This window comes from Heterodontus francisci, chromosome 4 (assembly GCF_036365525.1).
Source record: "Heterodontus francisci isolate sHetFra1 chromosome 4, sHetFra1.hap1, whole genome shotgun sequence".
In the NCBI taxonomy this organism is placed as follows: Eukaryota; Metazoa; Chordata; class Chondrichthyes; order Heterodontiformes; family Heterodontidae; genus Heterodontus; species Heterodontus francisci.
In genome coordinates, this window is record NC_090374.1 from 21,385,142 (window position 1) to 21,406,122 (window position 20,981).

At 44.7% G+C, this 20,981-nt stretch overlaps 1 protein-coding gene across 3 annotated transcripts in view; it reads left to right on the plus strand.

Moving 5' to 3' along the window:
• Positions 1-20,981, plus strand: part of palld (palladin, cytoskeletal associated protein) — a 253,894-nt gene that overhangs the window by 184,089 nt on the left and 48,824 nt on the right. For all 3 annotated transcript variants that reach the window (XM_068029263.1, XM_068029264.1, XM_068029265.1), the window contains 2 exons: positions 3,994-4,132; positions 19,304-19,405. In XM_068029263.1, the coding sequence (XP_067885364.1) occupies positions 3,994-4,132; positions 19,304-19,405 (241 nt within the window). The remainder of the gene's footprint in view (positions 1-3,993; positions 4,133-19,303; positions 19,406-20,981) is intronic.

Sequence of the window (20,981 nt, forward strand, 5' to 3'; positions counted from 1 at the left end):
TCTTGAAGTCATTGATCATCTCTGCTTCCACTGCCCTTGTGAGCAGTGAGTTCCAGGTCATTACCACCCGCTGTGTAAAAAAAGTGCTTCCTCATATTCCCCCTGCATCTTTTGCCCAAAACTTTTAATCTGTGTTCCCTAGTCCTTGTACCATTTGTTAATGGAATCATGTTTTCCTTGTCTATCTTGTCATAATCTTGTACACTTCTATTAAATCTCTCCTCAATCTCCTTTGTTCAAAGGAGAACAAATCCAGTTTTGCCAACCTAACCTTGTAACTAAAATCCTCCATGCCTGGAACCATTCTGTAGTGTTTAAAGGCTTGGGTCTGCCACATTCAATCCAAACTTTTATTGTATTCCCAACTCTCTGTGGAATTTTAGGGTTTTATTTCCCTTTAATCCATTTACCACCTCCAGCTTGCCGAGATAATGGATGTCCACCATCGTGTATTCCTGAGCTGGCAAAAGTGTGGTCAAGGTGTAGACTTCATAGTCCCTGAATATCACTGTCCAAGAGATGTACAGTGTGAGGTACAATTGATTATCAACTATGTATTGAGGAGGTAGAATAGATTCTTTTTTATTATTAATTCTCGGGATGTGCGCGATTGTCCCAGAATCTATTGTCCTGGCCAAATGGCTTGCTAGGCCGCTTCAAATGCGGGTGAAAGTCCGCCACGTCAGTGTAGGGCTGGAGTCACATCATATGGACAACAGGATCCTTTTCCCAAAAGGACATTAATGACCCAGTTGAGGTATTTTAAGACAATCCAACTGCTAATACAAAAGCAGAATAATGCAGGTGCTGGAAATCTGAAATAAAAACAGAAGATTTGGGAAATACTCAGCAGCATTTGTGGAGTGAGAAACAGAGTTAACGTTTAAGCTCATCGACCTGAAACATTGGACTGAACTTTCCCGGCACCGTGGTGGCAGGCTTGGAGACGGGAGGGCCGGGAAAATGGGGGGAGTCACTTCTGCATAACTTCCTGATGCATTCCCACTGTCGGGGACCTCTCCCGGGTGCAGGCCGGAAATAGAATTGGCTGCCTGCTCCATGGAGGCGCACAGCCGATTAAAATGGTTAAGGCCTCCATTAGGGGCTATTTTGCGGCCTCGCTGGCATTTTGCTGCAGGTGGAGTGACCCTCCCCCCACCCACACTGTGTGCTGCCAGCTGTATGGAGGCGGCCTCCCTGAGGCAGACCACGCGTGGGGGCCATCATTGCCGGAGGCTCCATGCCCCATTGACGGGGCCGCGGGCAAGAAAGGTCACATGCCCGACCCAAACAACCCACCCAGAGGGGTTTCCCCTCTGCTTTGAGGGGCCTACTGGCTTGGCTCCTCTGAACATTTTATTTAAATGTATGCCTCCGAGGGTGCCTCCACGTAGAGGCGCCCTCACGGATCCTGACCTGCCTCAGCGGAGTCCACCTCTCTGCTGGAGCTTCCGAGGCTCCAGAGCTGCTAGCCCTCTGATTGGACCAGCAGTGTCAGAAGCCCGCCCACCAGCCTCAATAGGGCGGCGATGCAGAGGCGGCAAATTAGGAAGCCGCGTCCGGGAAGGTTACTCCACCGGTCTCGCTGCCGGCAAGCATGGTCTCAGGACCCCCATTTGGCCCTAACGTTGGGGTCTGGAAGTCCACTGGACAATCCAGCCCATTCGCTCTGTTTCTCTCTTAACCTGCTGAATAGTTCCAACATTTCATCGTCATTTACTGACACTAGATTTTATTTAAACCTTCTTTTAAAAGACGGAATTCAAGGGTTGACCGGCGGCTCATTTAAATGGCTGGGGCGGCCCGGACCACCCCCTCCAATCACGTGGAGGGGGCAGGCTGTCCAATGCCAGCAGTGGTGTCAGCTGGCTGTGCGCAGGGCAGCCAGTCCTGTTGGCAAATTTGAATTTTTAAAGTAAACGCTCCCTAAAACCTACCAAATAAAATTGTAACACCCCTTTCCTACCCCCCCCCCCCACCCCTAATAACAATTATATTAACTATTTGCCCTTTCCCCCACCCCCACAAAACACTTGCCTTTTAAATCGACCTTCTCCCTCCCTCCAAGATTTGGAGATAGCAGCGTAGTGATAATTTCCCCTGATCCAACAATCCACAAAGCCCAGGCTAATGTCCTGGGGACATGGGGTTAAAATCTCACCATGGCAGCTGGTGGAATTTAAATTCAATTCATTAATAATTTTGGAATAGAAAACTAGCTTCAGTCATGGGACCATGAAACTATCATCAATGGTTGTAAAAACCCATCTGGTCCTAATGTCTTTAAGGAAGAAAATCTGTCGTCCTTACCTGGTCTGGCCTACATGTGACTCCAGATTCACAGCAATGTGGTTGACTCTGAACTGCCCTCTGAAATTGCCTAGCAAGACACTTAGTTGTCAAGAGCTATTGGGGATGATAATGAATGCTGCCCTGGCCAGCAACACCCACATCCCATGAAAGAATAAAAAAAAACTGTTCGGGACGGGAAGATTGAAGTTAAGTTCATTTAAATTTATTCATCTCATTGATTTAAATATTGAAATGCAGTTCCCGTCGCCCAGCAGCAGGGGCACTGCCACGGAGCCTCACCACCGGCTGGGAGGATCGGACCGGGTCCTCCTGGCATTGCGCTCCCATGGCGGGCCTATGCTGGAACCATCTTCCGGCCACCTCCCCCACTCACCACAGAGCCCGACATCAGAGGCCCAGTAAAATCCAGCCCTTTATTTCTCAAATAATATTGAGCCCACCAAGTGTAAACCGACCTTTTCAACTCAGGAGAAAACAGTTCCGAATTAGACTTTAATATCCGATGACTAGAAACAAGTTGCAAGGCCATACCTTTGACCAAATTTGTCTTTATAATTCGAGGCCTGTTTTTACACGAGGACAGCTTGATGTAGCTTTTTCCAGAGTGAGAAGTTTCGATTCTGTTTAAGTCTTTGGTGAAAGAATAACTAGAAATTCTGTATTTAAAGAAGTACTGTTGCAACAGAGACACTGATATAGAAAAGTTGGAAGGGGAACGGGTCATTTGGCCCACCAAGCCCATGTCTTCACCTTCGTGATGAGCTTGTCTCCCCCACTCTGTCCCTTTTACCCAGCCTCCCCTCACAGGTCTCTGTGCTGCCTTCTCCATTCCCATTGAAAGTAAATATCTACTAACATCGCACTGCCCTCAAACCTCTTCCTCAACAGCTATCGATGTAAGTCCTTATCAAAGATGCTCATTGACCCAGAATTGATGGTATTCTGTTCCATTGTTGTTCAGGAGACCATGGAAATTTTTCTAACCCTTCATCATTGATGCTGTGGTACTCATGTCTTTTTGTTGCTCTACTTTCGGAATCCACGGCCGGGATTTTATCCTGGTGACGGGGGTCTCGCCGTCTGGAAAAAGCGACGCCGAGGACCCCGTGTCACCTCTTCTGTGGAAGGCCTGCCGAATCAAGTGTCAATTAGGCATCTAGCTGGACAACAGCGGGCCTTCCACGGGATCAAGGACCCTGGCGGCGAACATCCTGCCCTCAGAGAGCTGCCGGCCAATCAGAGGCCAGCAGCTCTTCCACTGAGCAGTGCCAGCACAGCCCAGGAATGTCGCTGGATCCAGTCCACAGGTAGGTCAGGGCAGGAGGAGTCTCACAGGGTGGGGATCACGGGGGAGATGATGTAGGGGTCATTAGTAAGGGCCGCCCGCTGCACAGCTAATTGTGGCTGGGGCTGGATTAAGCCCTTAATTAGATATTAATTACCCAGTTAAGGGCCTCAATTGGTGGTGGGGGGGGAAAGGTGCCAGGATCCCCCCCCACCCAATACCATCCCTCCTGATTTTATGCTCTCCCCGCTTCCAGACCTGCCGCGGGGGAGAGCATAAAATTCCCCCCAATGTCTTTATTTCAATGTCGCTTACAAACAGATGAGGTGTCAGGGAAACAAAGCTAAGACTGGCGATCCATTCTGAAGAAACCTTAACCTAGTTATGTCTTACAGAACTCCGCAAAGTCTAAAGAGAAGCAGCCGGGCCCCTCGCCTGGCGACCGATGAAGAAATTCAGGGAACAAAGGATGCGGTCATTCAGGATCTGGAGAGGAAGCTCCGCTTTAAGGACGACCGTTTAAGCAATGGCCAGGTAGCACCGTGGACCGAGAGCAAAATGCTTGTGCAACTGAATTTTCCACATGGGATTATGTTGGTTTTAAATCAACAATCACACCTTCAATTTTAAAACCTTCAAGGGATTGAGTGTCACAGAATCATAGAATCACAGACTTGTCAGAGCGCAGAAGGAGGTGTCTAATTGACTCGCTTGATTACGCCATCGTCATTGGTTCCAAAAGTTGTGGATTTGAAAACCACAGTCAGGAATGTATAATGGAGGCTGATACTCCACTGCAGTGTTGCTGGGGTGCTGTATTGTCGTCATAAGAACATAAGAAATAGGAGCAGGAATAGGCCATTCAGCCCCTCAAGCCTGCCCCGCCATTCAATAAGATCATGGCTGATCTGTCCCAGGCCTCAACTCCTGTTTCGGGGCTGCTCCGCATAACCCTCGACTCCCCAAGATTCCAAAACTCGATCTACCTCCTCCTTAACTACATTGTGACCGAGCCTCCACAACTCTCTGAGGTAGAGAAGTCCAGACATTCACCACCCTCTGGGAGAAGAAATACCTTCGCATCTCAGTTTTAAATGTGTGCCCCCTTATTCTGTAACTATGTCCCCTAGTTTGAGATTCCCCCACCAATGGAAACATATTCTCAACATCTACTCTGTCAAGCCCCCTTAGAATCTTATATGTTTCAATAAGATCACCTCTCATTCTTCTAAACTCCAATGAATAAAGGCCTAACCTGTTTAGCCGTTCTTGATAAGACAACCCCTTCATCCCAGGAATCAGCCTAGTGAATCTTTTCTGAACTGCCTCCAATGCTAGTATATCCTTCCTTAACTACGGGAACCAAAACTCTACACAGTACTCCAGGTGTGGCCTCACTAACACCCTGTACAGTTGTAACAAGACTTCCCTATTTTTAAACTCTAACCCCCTAGCAATAAAGACCAAAATTCCATTTGCATTCCTAATTACTTGCTGCACCTTCGTGCTAACTTTTTGTGTTTCATGTACAAGAACATCCAGATCCCTCTGTACTGCAGTATTTTGTTGTCTTTCTCCATCTAAATAATAATCAGCCTTTTTATTCTTCCTACCAAAGTGGATTACCTCACACTTTCCCACATTGAACTCCATCTGACAAGTTTTTGCCCACTCACTTAACCTATCTATATCCCTTTGCAGATTCTTTGTGCCCTCATCACAACATGCCTTCCCACCTATTTTTGTATCATCAGCAAATTTGGATACTCTACACTCTGTCCCTTCCTCCAATTCATTAATATAGATTGTAAATAGTTGAGGCCCTAGGACCAATCCTTTTGGCACCCCACTAGTTACAGCTTTCCAACCTGAAAAAGATCCATTAAGCCCGACTCTCTGCTTTCTGTGTGTTAGCCAATCCTCAATCCATGTCAACACATGACCCCCAATACGCTGAGCTCTTATTTTGTGCAATAACCTTTTATGTGGCACTTTATCGAATGCCTTCTGAAAATCCAAATACACTACATCTACTGGTTCCCCTTTATCCACTCTGCTTGTTATATCCTCAAAGAACTCTAACAAATTTGTCAAACATGATTTCTCTTTCATAAAACCATGTTGACTCTGTTAGATTGCATTATGTTTTTCTAAATGTCCTGCTATTTCTTCCTTAATAATGGACTCTAGTGTTTTCCCAATGACAGATGTTCAGCTAACTGGTCTATAGTTTCCTGCTGTCTCCCTCTTTTCTTGAATAGGGGCGTCACATTAGCGGTTTTCCAATCCGTTGGTACCCTACTGGAATCCAGTGAGTTTTGGTATATTATGACCACTATCTCTACAGCCACTTCCTTTAAAACCCTTGCATGCAGGCCATCAGGTCCTGGCGACTTGTCTGCCTTTAGTCCCATCAATTTGTCCAACACCTTTTCCCTCATGATAGAGATTGTTACAAGTTCCTCCCTCCCATTTACACCTTGTTCATCTATTATTGTTGGGATGTTTATAGTGCCCTCCACCGTGAAGAACGATGCAAAATATTGGTTTAAATTATCTGCCATTTCCCTGTTCCCTGTTATTAATTCCCCAGTCTCATCCTCTAAGGGTCCCACACTTACTTTAGCTACTCTCTTCCTTTTTATATACCCGTAGAAGCTCTTACTGTTTGTTTTTATACTTGCCAATTTACTCTCATAATCAATTTTCACCCTCCTTATTAGTTTTTTAGTCATCCGCTGCTGGTTTCTAAAAAAAATTCCCAATCCTCTGGCCTACCACTAGCTTTCGCTGCATTGTACACCTTTGCTTTTGATTTGATACTCTCCTTAACTTCTTTTGTTATCCACGGATGGATCATCGTTCTCATCGAGTCCTTCCTTCTGACCAGAATAAATGTTTGCTGAGTGTTATGAAATATCTGCTTAAAAGTCTGCCACTGCTCATCTACTGACTTTCCTTTTAGTCTATCTTCCCAGCCCGCTTTAGACAACTCTTTCTTCATGCCTCTGTAATTGCCCTTGTTTAAGTTGAAAACACTGGTTTGAGACCCGAGTTTCTCACTCTCGAACTGAATTTGAAATTCTACCATGTTATGATCGCTGCCCCCTAGAGGATCCTTAACTACGAGATCTCTTATTAATCCTACCTCATTACACATTACCAAATCTAAAATAGTCTGTTCCTGGTAGGTTCTGCAACATATTGTTCCAAGAAACAATCCCTGATGCACTTTACAAATTTGTCTTCAATGTTACCCTTGCCAATTTGATTTGTCCAGTCTATATGCAGATTAAAATCACCCATGATAATTGCAGTGCCCTTCTTACAAGTTTCATTATTTCCTGATTAATACTTTGTCCTACAGAGAGGCAAAGCCTCGGGGGCCAATAGACCACTTCCACCCATGATTTCTTTCCTTTGCTGTTCCTTATTTCCACCCAAACTGATTCTACATCACGATCTATTACACCTATATCATTAGTCACAACTGCACTGATCCCTTCCTTCAATAGCAAAGCTACCCCACCTCCTTTTCCTTTCTGCCTATTCTTCCGGAACATTGAATATCCTTGAACATTGAGTTTCCAGTCCTGGTCATCCTGCAACCACGTCTCAGTGATAGCTATCAAATCAGATTCATTTATTTCTATCTGTGCCTTCAGCTCATCTATCTTGTTACAAATGCTACGTGCATTCAGATAAAGAGCCTTAAGCTTTGACTTTTTACCATTTTTACTTACTCTGGTTCTAATTTCTGCTGTACTCTTGTGCTTGTATTCTCTGTCCCTTCCTGTCACACTCTGATTAATGTATGTTCCTTCACTGCCCAGCACCTGTGCGCTCTCGTTACTTTTCGACTTTTTAAATTTCCCTTCAATTGAACCCAGCCACTCATTATTTAGTTTAAAGCCTTATCTACAACCCTAGTTATACGATTCGCCAGGACACTGGTCCCAGCATGGTTCAAGTGAAGCCCAACCCAATGGAACAGCTCTCTCTTTCCCCAGTACTGGTGCCAGTGTCCCATGAATCGGAACCCATTTCTCCCACACCAATCTATGAGCCACACATTTACCTCTCTAACCTTATTTACCCTATGCCAATTAGCACATACTCATGTAGTAATCCGGAGATTATTACATTTGTGGTTCTGCTTTTTAATTTAGACCCGAGCTGCTCATAGTCCCTCAGCAGAACCTCTTTCCTAATCCTACCTATGTCGTTGGTACCTACGTGGACCACGACAACTGGATCCAACCCCTCCCACTCTAAGTTCCTCCCTAGCCCAGAAGAGATGTCCTTAACCTTGGCACCAGGCAGGCAACACAGCCTTCAGGACTCTCTATCTTTGCTGCAGAGAACAGTATTTATTCACCTAACTATGCTATCGCACACTACAACTACATTTCTCCTTTCTCCCCCCACTTGAATGGCACTCTGAACCACTGTGCTGTGGTCAGTTTGCTCATCCTCCCTGCAGCCTGTGCCCTCGTCCACACCGGGAGCAAAAACCTCATACCTATTGGATAAGGGCACTGGCTGAGGCTCCTCCTAAGCTAAATTCTGGATCCCCATACCTGCCTCACTCGCAGTCACACCCTCCTGTTCCTGACCACGGTCCAAATTGGATGTAATTAATCTAAGGGGTGTGACTGTCTCCTGAAACACAGTGTCCAGTTAACTCCCCCCTCCCTGATGTGTCGCAATATCCGCAGCTCGGACTCCAGCTCATCAACTCTGAGCTGAAGTCCCTCGAGCAGCAAACACTTGCTGCAGATGTGGCCACCGTGGATCACACCAACGTCCACCAGCTCCCACATACTACAGCCGCAACACATCGCCTGCCCAGCCATCTCTATTCTATTTAATTAATTAATTTGGATCTCCGTATTTAAAAAAACAATCATTTAAGTGTAGTCTTAACCTATAGTGACGTCTCCTGATTTAAATCACTTGGCCAAAACAAAGAAGAGACACTGAAGAAATTCCCACCAATCGCTTACCAGCTGTTCTGTGACATCACACTTGGATTTTGTTGGTCAAGCAGGTCCACTTTTCCACCGAACAGAGCACTCTCTCCGCCGCTGCTTCTGGTCTCGGGCCTCGGCTCTTTATATCACGGCTCCTCACGCCTGTTCCCGCTCTCTCCACCGCCGCTTCTGGTCTCGGGCCTTGGGTCTCCGCTCTTTATATCCCGGCTCCTCTCGCCTGTTCCCATGCTCGCTGCTGCTGGTCAGGTGCTATAATTCTGATGAGATCCTATCTGAATTGGGGGAGGGTTGGGGTACTACAGGGGTGCGGGCAGAATTGCCAACTCTGGTTGGATGCATTCCTGGAGGTTTCACTACGTGACTTCTCGCCTTCCACTGCCCCACACCTACTCTTGGTCCACCAGTGTGTGCTGGAGTGTCAGCTGTGGCTCAGTTGGCAGCACTCTTGCACAAAAGCCAAGGCTGACATTCCAGTGCTGTGTTGAGGGAGTGCTGCATAGTCGGAGGTGCCGTCTTTCGGATGAGACGTGAAACTGAGGCCCCACCTGCTTGCTCGGTGGATGTGAAAGATCCCATGGCACTATTGTGAAGAAGAGCAGGGGAGTTCTCCCCGCTCTCCTGGCCAATACTTACACCCTCAATCAACATCACAAAAAACTGATTATCTGGTCACTATCACATTGCTGTTTGTGGGATCTTGCTGTGTACATACTGGCTTCCATGTTTCCTGCATTCCAATGGTAACAACACTTCAAAAAGTACTTCATTGGCAGTAAAGTGCTTTGAACTGTCTGGTGGTTGTGAAAGGTGCTATATAAATGCAAGTCTTTGTTTCTAACATGCCCATCCGAACACTGCCCCACCTTCCCATGGCCATTTTCTCCAGGATTGCTTGCAGCAATGCTCTGGAGATCAGTCTTCAATCCTAATACAGAAACTAGGGTTGTATTCCCCGGAATTTAGAAGTTTAATGGGTGATTTGTTTGAATTTTTCAAGTTATTAAAGGGGGCCAGATAGGGTAGATAGAGAGAAAGTATTTCCACTGATTGCGGAGTCTAGGATGAGGGGAAATAGTCTAAAAATTAGACCTTTCAGGAGTCAAATTACGAAGCACTCCTACATACAAAGGGTGGTAGAAGTTTGGAACTCTCTACCATAAATGGCAGTTGATACTAGATCAGCTGTTAATATTAAAATTGAGAATGCTAGATTTTTGTTCATCAAAGGTGTTATGCTAGGCCCCCACCTGCCAAGAATGAGGCACATTAATTTTGTAATGAACATTGATTTTAAACTGATACTGGAGTGAAGAAAGGACTTGTTAAACTGATCAGCCGAGGCTGGAAAAGACATTTGCATATTAACAGATGGTGATTGGAAGGACAAAAGACACATTCCCTGACACATTCAACCCACAATGGACCTTGACCACCAGGCGTTGTGTGTAAGAGGAGCATTCCAGAGACTGCTAAGGTGATACAATCCAAGACATGGTCAGACCAGTTAGTCACATGACTAACTTGCCGGGAAACCTGGGGTTTTTCTGAATTGTGCAAACAGTTTGAACTGAGTGTGGCTGTTTGCTCCTGGACTGAGAAGATTGCTCCTGTCTGCTCCCATCTCTTTCTCACAAGCCACTGAAGACACATGAACCCCAAGAGAGTTGAGTCTCCTGCAGTGAACAAGTTTTAAGAAGAATACTGGGCCCCAACGAAAAGCAAGATCTACCCACAATCAAGGACTCTACAGTGAGCTCGAAGAACTGTAACAAAAACTCTTCAGATATTGCCTCAAACTTTTCCACTTTATTTTTCTTCTCTTTTCTGTCTCTATTTGTATGTGTGTATCACATATGCATGCTAGTGTGGGCGCATCATGTATCCGTAGGCGTTAACCGAATTAGAGTTTAGGTTTTTAATAAATTTCAACTTTTCTTCTTTAAACTTAAGAAAGCCAGTTTGTGCTGGTTTCTTTACCTTATAATTGGAAAACAGTGAACAAGGATTCACCAAGGGAGTGCTAAAAACACAGCGTGTTTAAAATTAAACTCTGTTACAGTAAGACCAGGTGAATGCTGAAAGGGAACCCTAGACCTCTTCCTCACGTGGTCATAACAGAAATTCTGGGTGCTGGCAGCTGGAATTTTACCCACAGACAAATGAGAGAAATTGGAAGTGGGAAGCCAAATTGTTCCCAATCAAAAAAGAGCAAGATTTCAATACAGGTTTTCTTGTGGTTGTATGTGCTTGAATTCTAACATGTCTGCAACTGAAGCTAGTGGCTCCCCAAGACAGGGTGAAGTAATGTGGAATAAGTTAAAAGCACTGTCTATGGAGGAGTTGAGGAAAATGACTGAGCAGTATGGGATCACTTTATGTGATCTCACTCTTACTGCAGTTAAAGCCACAGCCTATTCTGCTGTGATTTCCATCAGGGTTCCTTCTTCACCAAGCGGGTGTGCCCTTGAATCTGAAGAAGCAGAAACAGGGTTAGAAATAGACTCTGACGGGGTATTGCTAGCAAAGAAACAATTGGAACTGAGGAAACTTAATTTGAGGAAAGGGAGAGAGAAAAAGAGAGACCGGAGAGGGAGAAAGAAAGAGCCTTCCAGGAGGAACGTGAAGAAGAAGAGAGACAGGAGAAGGAATGGGAGAGAGAGGGGAGAGAGAGAACATTCCGGAAAGAATGCGAAGAGAGAGAGTTGAAGCGGCTTGAGTTAACTAGGGGGCGACAGTGTAACCCCAGTGAAAGCATGGCCAATATGGAGGAGCGTAATTCAGGGCTGGATACAAAATTGTTAAAACAGCACAACTAATTCCAAAATTCAATGAGGAAGATGTAGAAGGATTTTTTGTGCCCTTTGAGAAACTGGCAAGGCAGCTAAAATGGCCATCTGAGACCTGGCTTCTTTTATTACAAAGCAAGCTAATTGGAAAAGCCCATGAGGTTTATTCGCTGTTGCCAGATGAGAGTTCATCAATTTATGAACTGACAAAAAGTGCTATCTTTGGGCATATGAATTAGTACCCGAAGCCTGTCGCCAAAAGTTTAGAATCCTCAAGAAGCAAGCTAATCAAACTTATATGGAGTGTGAAAGAAGTAAGCAGCTGGCTTTTGATCAGTGGCTGAGGGCTCTTAATGTACAGCTCAGCTATGAGAATCTCAGAGAAGTAATTCTGTTAGAGGAATTTAAACACTCTCTCCCACTCTCTGTAAAGACCCATGTAGAGGAGCACCGGGTTCAGAGAGCCCGGCAAGCAGCCATTCTAGCTGATGAGTTTGCTTTAATGTATAAGTCGGTTTCCCAGGGGAGAACCTCTCCTAGTCACCACCACAAATCCAAAAGGGACAAAGGGTGGGAAGGTGATAGGAGCCCAAGCAGTCCTGGGAGAGAAAGAAAAGCAGGAGACACAGTGGGTGGGGGAGGGGGGCTCCTCTCGCCAAAAAGGAAGGTGCTGTGAGCAAGAGTGAGACCTGGAGACCTGTGTGCTTCCATTGTAATAAAGCAGGGCATTTAAAAGCTGACTGCTGGAAGTTAAAGGGAAAACCTGTAGGGTTAATCAGGGCACACCCACTCAGTGAAGAAGGAACTCTGATGGAAAGCACAGCAGAACAAGTGGTGGCTTTAACTGCAGTAAGAGTGAGAACCAGGAAGCTTATGGCTGCAAGTGCAGGAAAATTTAATAGGATTCCTGAAGGTTATCAGGGTTTTGTGTCTGAAGGGAAAGTAACCCCATACCCCTCGAGTGGGGCAAGCAAGCCTCAGGGACACAGGGGCCACTAGATCCCTTTTACTGGGAAAAGGCCTGACCTTTCACCCAGAGAGAGCAGTGAACACCAGAATGGTGGTGAATGGTATTGGAGGGCAATGTATACCTGTACCTGCACACCGGGTACACCTGGAGTGCGACCTAGTTTCGGGACCGATGACCGTAGGGATTGTCCCTAGTTTGCCTGTGGACGGGGTTAACCTGCTGCTAGGTAATGATCTGGCGGGGGTGAAGATGGTGGCCCCAAGTAGTGAAAGAAAGACCGCAGGAGGTCAGAGAGACAGGGCAGTGGCAGGAGACGGATCCCAGCGGTTTCCCTGAATGCGTAGTGGATCAGGCCATGATCAAACCAGCTCCCCCAGAGGAGACTGATTTAGCACTGCAGGCAGATGACCAGGTCTGTCTGTCTGAGACTTTCTTTGGAAGGTTAGGAGACCCAGGGAATGAATTAAATGGATTTTCCCTAGCTGAGGCTCAGCGAGCCGACCCAGTATTGTGAGAGTTAGCACAGGCTGCCCAGTCTTAAAGTGAAGCAGAGGGAGTCCCTGATTGCTGCTATTTAAAGAATGAGGTACTGATGAGGAAATGGAATTCTCCTCACAGACCTGAGAGCAAGGAGTGGACAGTAGTTCACCAGTTAGTGTTGCTGCAGAGGTACCGGAGAGAAATATTAAGAAGGGCCCACGAGACTACAGTGGCTGTACTTGCTGGTATACGAAAGACCAAAGCCCGCATAAGACAGCAGTTTGACTGGCCAAAACTCTCCAAAGATGTGGTGGAGTACTGCAGGAGTTGCCACATGTGCCAGGTTGAGGGGAAACCCCAACCTTCAGTGAAACCTGCACCCCTAAATCCTGTACCGGTGTTAGGAGGACCCACCAGCAGAGGGCTGGTAAACTGTAAGGGACCCCTGCCGAGAACAAAAAGGGACAGGCTGGCAAAAGGTTAGACATGGAAGGAGAAAAAGTGACCCAGAGGGCAGGTTAAAGGAAGTCCGGGAGGAATCCTGGATGAAAACCTCCACTGTCCGGTCAGCCAACCCTGAAAAATGTGAAAGGTTAGACCCCACATCCTCCTACGTAAATGCAGACATTAGAAGTATGTACAGGAAGGTGCAGATATGAAGAAAGACCTCTAGGGGCACAGAAACCGTGAGGGTGATGCCTCATCTAGTCGAATTGCCACAGGGGAATGCAGTAGAGTGTGCACAAATACCTGCAGGCGGGAGGTACCAGAGGACAAAGGAGAGATTAGCACTGAATGAGAGTTCAGGATAGACCCACCCACTACTGACAGTCCCGAAAAAAAAAATACAACTCGGGGCTAATTGAACCTAACCATCAAAGGCACCCTAGGCAGTCATGGAAATCGGCAAACAGAAGAGAAACTTCCCCAAAGAACCACATGTTTATCGGGATGCCAAAAGGAGCAATTTTAATAAGTTTTAGCATTTGTGAATGAATGAGAGAAATGCATTGTTTTTTTCTGTATCTTATATTTTCTCTCGACCCTTTTAATGAAACGCACCTTTTCTCAAATCGCATTTCATTCTGCTGGGTGTGGAGGTGCCATGCTGGGCCCCCACCTGCCAAGAATAAGGCATTGTGTCATGAACATTGATTTTAAACTGTTACTGGAGCGAAGAAAGGACTTGTTAAACAGATCAGCCGTGGCTGGAAAAGATATTGCATATTAACAGACGTTGATTGGAAGGACAAAGGACTATTCCCTGACGTATTCAACCCACAATGGACCTTGATCACCAGGTATTGTGTGAAAGAGGAGCATTCCAGAGACTGCTAAGGTGATACAATCCGAGACGTGGTCAGACCAGTTAGTCACATGACTAACTTGCTTGGCAACCTAGGGTTTTTCTGAATTGTACCAACAGTTTGAACTGAGTGTGTCTGTTTGCTCCTGGACTGAGAAGATCTCTCCTGTCTGCTCCCATCTCCTTTCTCACAATGAAGAGCAAGATCTACCTACAATCAATGACTCTACAGTGAGCTCGAAGAACCGTAACAAAAGCTCTTCAGATATTGCCTCAAACTTTTCCATTTTATTTTTCTTCTGCTCTTTTCTGTCTCTATCTGCATGTGTGTATCGTGTATGCATGCTAGCGTGGGCACGTCGTGTATCCTTCGGCGTTAACAGAATTAGAGTTTAAGTTGAATAAATTTCAACTTTTCTTCTTTTGACCTAAGAAAGCCTGTTTGTGCTGGTTTCTTTGTCTTCTAATTGGAAAGCAGTTAACAAGGATTCACCAAGGGAAAGCTAAAAACACGGTGTGTTTAAAATTAAACCCTGTTACAGTAAGAACAGGTGAAGGCTGAAAGGGAACCCTAGACCTCTTTCTCACTGGGTCGTAACAAAGGTATTAAGGGATATAAGGCAAAGTTGCATATGTAGAGTTAGGTCACAGGTCAGTCATGATCTCATTGAATGGCGGAATAGGCTTGAGGGGCTAAATGGCCTCCCCCTGTTCCTGTGTTGCTATGGTTCTGTCATTGGAGGGTTCTCAACGCTGATTAGATGAAAGTCTTTAAAGTTGTAACTTTAGGATTAGTATTTTGGAATTGATGTAATTAAATAACTCAAAAGTGTTCTTTCTCCCAGCCTGTCTTGTCATGTTGTTCCCGGGGTAATTTGGTTTAACAAACTGATGCAAACACAGCATTACTTTACAAAGTCATGAACTCCATTAAAAAAAAACTTTCTTTTCATTAATAAGAAACACTATTCCGTTTCCTAATGTCCTGTTGGCCGAAAGAAAGCAAGCTACAGTAAGCAAGCTACATTCCTAGTTACTAAAAGTCAGGCCCACATAGACCAAACCTGTTCCCAATTAGCCCAAATTAGGAATAAATTAGGAGGTTTAACTCAGAGGAGGTAAGAAATGACGAGTGCAGGAAATGAAAATTGGGGATGTTTTACTATTTATGCTGCAGGGTTTCAATCTTGCAATGCAATACAAGGACCAGATACATTTGTAGAAAATTCCTGTCTTGGGTGGGGATATGAATTTCCTACAAATGCACCCATTACTCACGTTGCACAGCACGATTTCAACTAAACTGTGTGGTCACAGTGTAGGAAGGTGTAATCCTCACTGGCCATGTTAGGACATTGAGTAGAAAGTGTTTCCTGTTTCCACAGAGTGCCTAGTCGGACCAAAATAAACCATGTAAAAAGAAAGAATTGCATTTATACAATGCCTTTCACATCCTCAGGACGTCCCACGGAATCACAGAATTGTTACAGTGCGGAAGGAGGCCATTCGGCCCATCGTGTCTGCACTGACTCAATGAAAGAGCAATTCCCTCAGTACCATTCCCCCGTCTTCTCGTCATAACCCTGCACATTCTTCCTTTTCATATAACAGTCTAATTTCCTTTTGAATGTTTCAATTGAACCTGCCTCCACCACACTCTCAGGCAGTATATTCCAGATCCTAACCACTCACTGCGTGAAAATGTTTTCCTCATGTCGTTTCTGCTTCTCTTACCGAATACTTTAAATCTATGCCCTATCATTCTCTATCCTTTGACGAGTGGGAACAATTTCTCTCTATCTATTCTGTCCAGACCCCTCATTATTTTGAATACCATTATCAAATCACCTCTCAGCCTTCTCTTCAAGGAAAACAGTCCTAACTTCTCCAATCTATTTTCATAACTGAAATTCCTGATCCCTGGAACCATTCTCGTGAATCTTTTCTGTACTCTCTCCAATGCCCTCACGCCTTTCCACAAGTGTGGCGCCCCGAACTGGACGCAATATTTCAGCTGAGGCTGATCTAGTGTCTTATACAAGTTCAACATAACCTCCTTGCTCTTGTACTTTATGCCCGTATTAATAAAGCCCAGGACACTGTATGCTTTATTCATTGCTCTCTCAACCTGTCCTGCCACCTTCATTGACTTGTGCACCTATACAGCCAGGCCCCTCTGCTCCTCTACCCCTTTTAAAACTGTACCCTTTATTCTATATTGTCTCAATGGTCTTCCTACCAAAATGAATCACTTCATATTTCTCTGCATTGAATTTCATCTGCCACCTGTCTGTCCATTCCACCAACTTGTCTATGTCCGTTTGAAGTTCTACACTATCCTCCTCACAGTTCACAATGCTTCCAAGTTTCGTATCACCTGCAAACTTCTAAATTGTGCCCTGTACACCAAGGTCTAGGTCACTAATATATATCAGGAAAAGCAAGGGTCTCAACACTGATCCCTGGGGAACGCCACTACAAACCTTCCTCCAGCCTGAAAAACATCCATTAACAAATACTCTTTGTTTCCTGTCACTCAGCCAATTCCATATCCATGTTGCTACCATCTCTTTTATTCCATGAGCTGCAGGTTTGCTCACAAGTCTGTTGTGTGGCACTGTATCAAACACCTTTTGAAAGTCCATGTACACCACAGCAACAGCATTGCCCTCATCAACCCTCTCTGTTACCTCCTCAAAAAACTCCAACAAGTAAGTTAAACATGATTTTCCCTTAAGAAATCCATGCTGGCTTTCCTTAATTAACCCACGTTTGTCCATGTGACTATTGATTTTGTCCCGAATTATTTTTTTCTATATGTTTGCCTACCACCGAAGTTAAACTGACTGACCTGTAGTTGCTGGACTTATCTTTACACCCTTTTTTGAACAAGGGTGTAACATTTGCAATTCTCCAGTCCCCTGGCACCACCCCCGAGTCCCAGGAAGACTGAAAAATTATGGCCAGTGACTCTGCGATTTCCACTCTCACTTCCCTCAGTATCCTTGGATGTATCTCATCCGGTCCTGGTGCTTTATCAACTTTAAGTACAGGAAACCAGCTAATGCATCCTCTTTATCAAATTTAATTCCTCCAAGTGTCTGAATTACCTTCTCTTTCACCATTGCCTGGATTGCATCATCTTCCTTGGTAAAATCAGATGCAAAGTTGTTTAGTAACTCAGCTATGCCCTCTGCCTGCATGTGTAAATTGCCTTTATGTCCTAATCGGCCCCAGTCCTCCTTTTACCACCCTTTTACTATTTATATGTCTATAGAAAACTTTGGGATGTCCTTTCATACTAGCTGTCAGTCTCTTTTCATGCCCTCTCTTTGCTTCTCTTATCTGCTTTTTCACTTTCCCTTTGGACCTTCTATATTCAGCCTGGTTCTCAATAGTATTTTCTGCCTGGTATCTGTCATAAGCACACTTTTTCTTCTTTATCTTAATCTCTACCTCTTTTGTCATTCAGGGAGCTCTGGATTTGTTGGCCCTACCTTTCCCCTTCGAGGGAACATACCTTGACTGTGCCCAAACTATCTCTTTGTTCAGCTACTGGTTTTCCTGCCACCTTCTGACTCTAATTTATTCACCCCAGCTCCATTCATACCCCATTGAAGTTGGCCTTCCCCCAGTTAATATTGCTCTGGATTGTTCTTTGTCCTTTTCTACAGTCAGCCTAACCCTTATGATACAATGATCACTATCCCCTAAATGCTCTCCTACTGATCCTTGATCCACTTGGCCCACTTCCTTCCCAAGAACCAAAGCGCTTTACAGCACATGGGATCTTGGTTTAACATCTCATGCAAAAGAGAGTGCAGCTGTCCCTCAGTTCTGCACTGGGAGTGTCAGCCTAGATTATATGCTCAAATCTGTGGAGCATCCACACAAAGAATCTCTGCTAACACACAAGCTAATCCAACTGGTATCACAATCCACACAACTGAGATCAAACATATAACCGAGTGTTCATTTCACTGGTGCTTTTGGGATGTTGCTGATGTTGATTGGCTGCTGCATCAACCTCTATATTGAGTACCGTGCTCCCAAAATTCAACCAAGAGCCTTCAGATGTTTGAATGTAAAAACACTGGGTTTAGCAAGTCAGTAGTAGCACATCTTGCCCAATACCAGCTCCTACCACTTACGCCATCCACACTTAGCATGGGGAAATGATGCTGACCATTTTTCATTGCTATAGGAGGCAATTACAAAGGCACCACTTAAACCCTATTGAGCACTCTTTTTATTTTGGGCAGTTCAATAAGAACTTGCCCATTTAAATGGCTGTTCTAATTTCAGGCAAAGCTGGGCCTTTAAAAGGTTTCAGTCAGCTGTTTGAATCTGGTTAAAGTAGTTACCATCATGGGGAGATTCTGGTTACAATGAGGTGCGGCAGTTGCTGTGGAGATTTCCTGTCCTTCATATAGAAAAAATGTTGCTTCTTTATACTGCCTTGGTTTCACTGTTCACCCCATATAGTGGACAAATTGTGTTCACACCAACATGCCTGCTATGATTTGGTGGGGACCGTAATACATAGGAAGTGTGATGAAGCTTGGGTAAGAACCTGTGCCATATCTGAACAGTCTATCACTAAAGTTAATGGGTTTAATTGGGCGACCCCATGGTTCATTCTCAAAGCCAACCCCAAACGTAATGTCAGAAAAATATCCTAACCCTCCTCTACAATCTAAATAGAACTACAAGCCTTATATTTGTACATGACAGTTGAATAAAGTAGATACTGAGCTTGTTAATGTCGAAAGAAAAATGTATGTTGAACACAAAAATTACCTGTCCATAGGTTACTGAGGAAAATTTGCACTAAAACAGGATTATCTGTTCATTTTCACTATGGTCTTTTGTGGGAGCTTACTGTGTGCAAATTGGTTGCCCCGAATCCTACATTATAACAGTGACCACACTTCAAAAAGTACTTCATTGACTGGAAAGTGCCTTTGGGTGTCCTGAGCTCATGAAAGGCACTATATAAATGCAAATCTGTCTTTTCCTGCCTTCAAAATGGAGCCTTTCTGTTTCGTGATGGCAGCGGTTTTCGAATCTCAAACCATTCGGGTTGACTTTTATTTACTTGTTTATTGTACAGTGTCTACATCTGTGTCTTATTTCCCTCTTTTTTTTTTTTCCCTCATCCCCCCTCAGAGATTGACTTATGAGGAAAAGATGGCCCGGAGGCTTCTGGGAGCGGACAATGCCGCCACTGTCTTCAGCTTTCAAGATGCCGAGGAGGAGCCTATGGCCCAGGTGTGTTTGGCTGGCATTTGGTATCCGTAGCAAACAATTTCAGCCATTCTCTTATGTTCTGTTTTCCGTACGAAAGCGCTTTTATTTTGAGAGAACAAAACTGATTCATTCCATACTGAAAAACCCTGTTCTGATAACATAGCGAAGGCTTATAATTTAGTTTCATATCCCACCATTTCCATTGGGAATAATAAGGTAGTTTAGCAACAGCACAAAAATGTATTCTTTGGGGTAATCATTTGTTCCTCAATTTGAATTAAGGTATCACATTCTTTCCTGTTATTATTTTATTTTAGTTTGGGGGGAATTGAGCAGCAGGAAGTAGTTGCCTCAGATTAGCCAGAATAGTATATATTTATCTGGACTTGGACCTGGCTGTTTTTGTTTAAATGTGGAGTGGGGTTAAGGAAACAATCTGTACTAGGAATGGGTCAAGGGTTTTCCATGCTGAAGTGGCGAATTTAGAAGTTCTTCCATGCCAAGTTATAGGAGTTCCTTTTTTTGTCGTGCTCCATTTACTTAAGGGGAACAGCTCAGCAACTTTGTTCACTAGGGATCAGTGTAACTTATCCATGGAGTTAAAAATAAATTGTATTCGTATTTTAGGATGAAGCTTAAACATTCACCCTGCTGAGATTGTGGTCTGCAGCTGACTGTGTTTCTTTTAGGCAACTCTTTATGCCATGAACTTGTGCCTGTTTGGGATCGGATCCTGTGCTGACACTCTGACCGATTGCTAACCCTGTGTGGTGGTGGGGGGGCAACATGCTCCCGTCTGGATTCACACCACACTGACACTCAGTTTAATTGGTGTGCTTTGAGCAACATGTGAGGCCCTGCCTCATAAATATGCAACGGCATCGCAAGTACAGCACAGAAAGAGTCCATTCAGCCCAACTGGCCCATAGTGGTGTTTATTCTCCCCACGAGCCTCCTCCCACACTATTTACTTCATCTAGCACTATCAGCATAACCTTCTATTCCTTTCCCCCCCCCCCCTCATGTGTTTATCCAGCTTCCCCTTAAGTGCATCTCTGTTATTTACCTCAACTACTCCTTCTTGTAGTGAGTTCCATATTCTCACCACTCTCTGGGTAAAGAAGTTTCTTCTGAATTCCCTATTGGATGTATTAGTGACTAACTTATATTGATAGCCTGAGGCTCTGGTCTTTCCCATAAGTGAAACCATCTTCTCTACGTCTACCCTTTCCTAATCTTAAAGCTCTTGATCATGTCAAGTTTCCTCTTCAGTGCATCTACATTTAATACAGTGGGATGCTACAATGAGAAACGTTGCTAACTGAGGTGGGGGAGGGTGAGTTTTAACATGATTGTCTTTTTAAAATACCCTTTCTCATCCCTGCTTCTAACTAATCCTCTAAAGTGAGAGGGTGGCGGTGGGGGACAAGATGAGGAAGAGATAACTGGAGCACAGAATACTGACATATGTTTACTCGTCTGCATCCTATTATTGCTCTCTTTCTGCCCGTCACAGGAATTTTCCTGCTGTGGACCAACCAGGTGGTTTCCCGTCACTTTGAAGGTTAATCTAAGAGCTATTACATTTTTTTTTTTC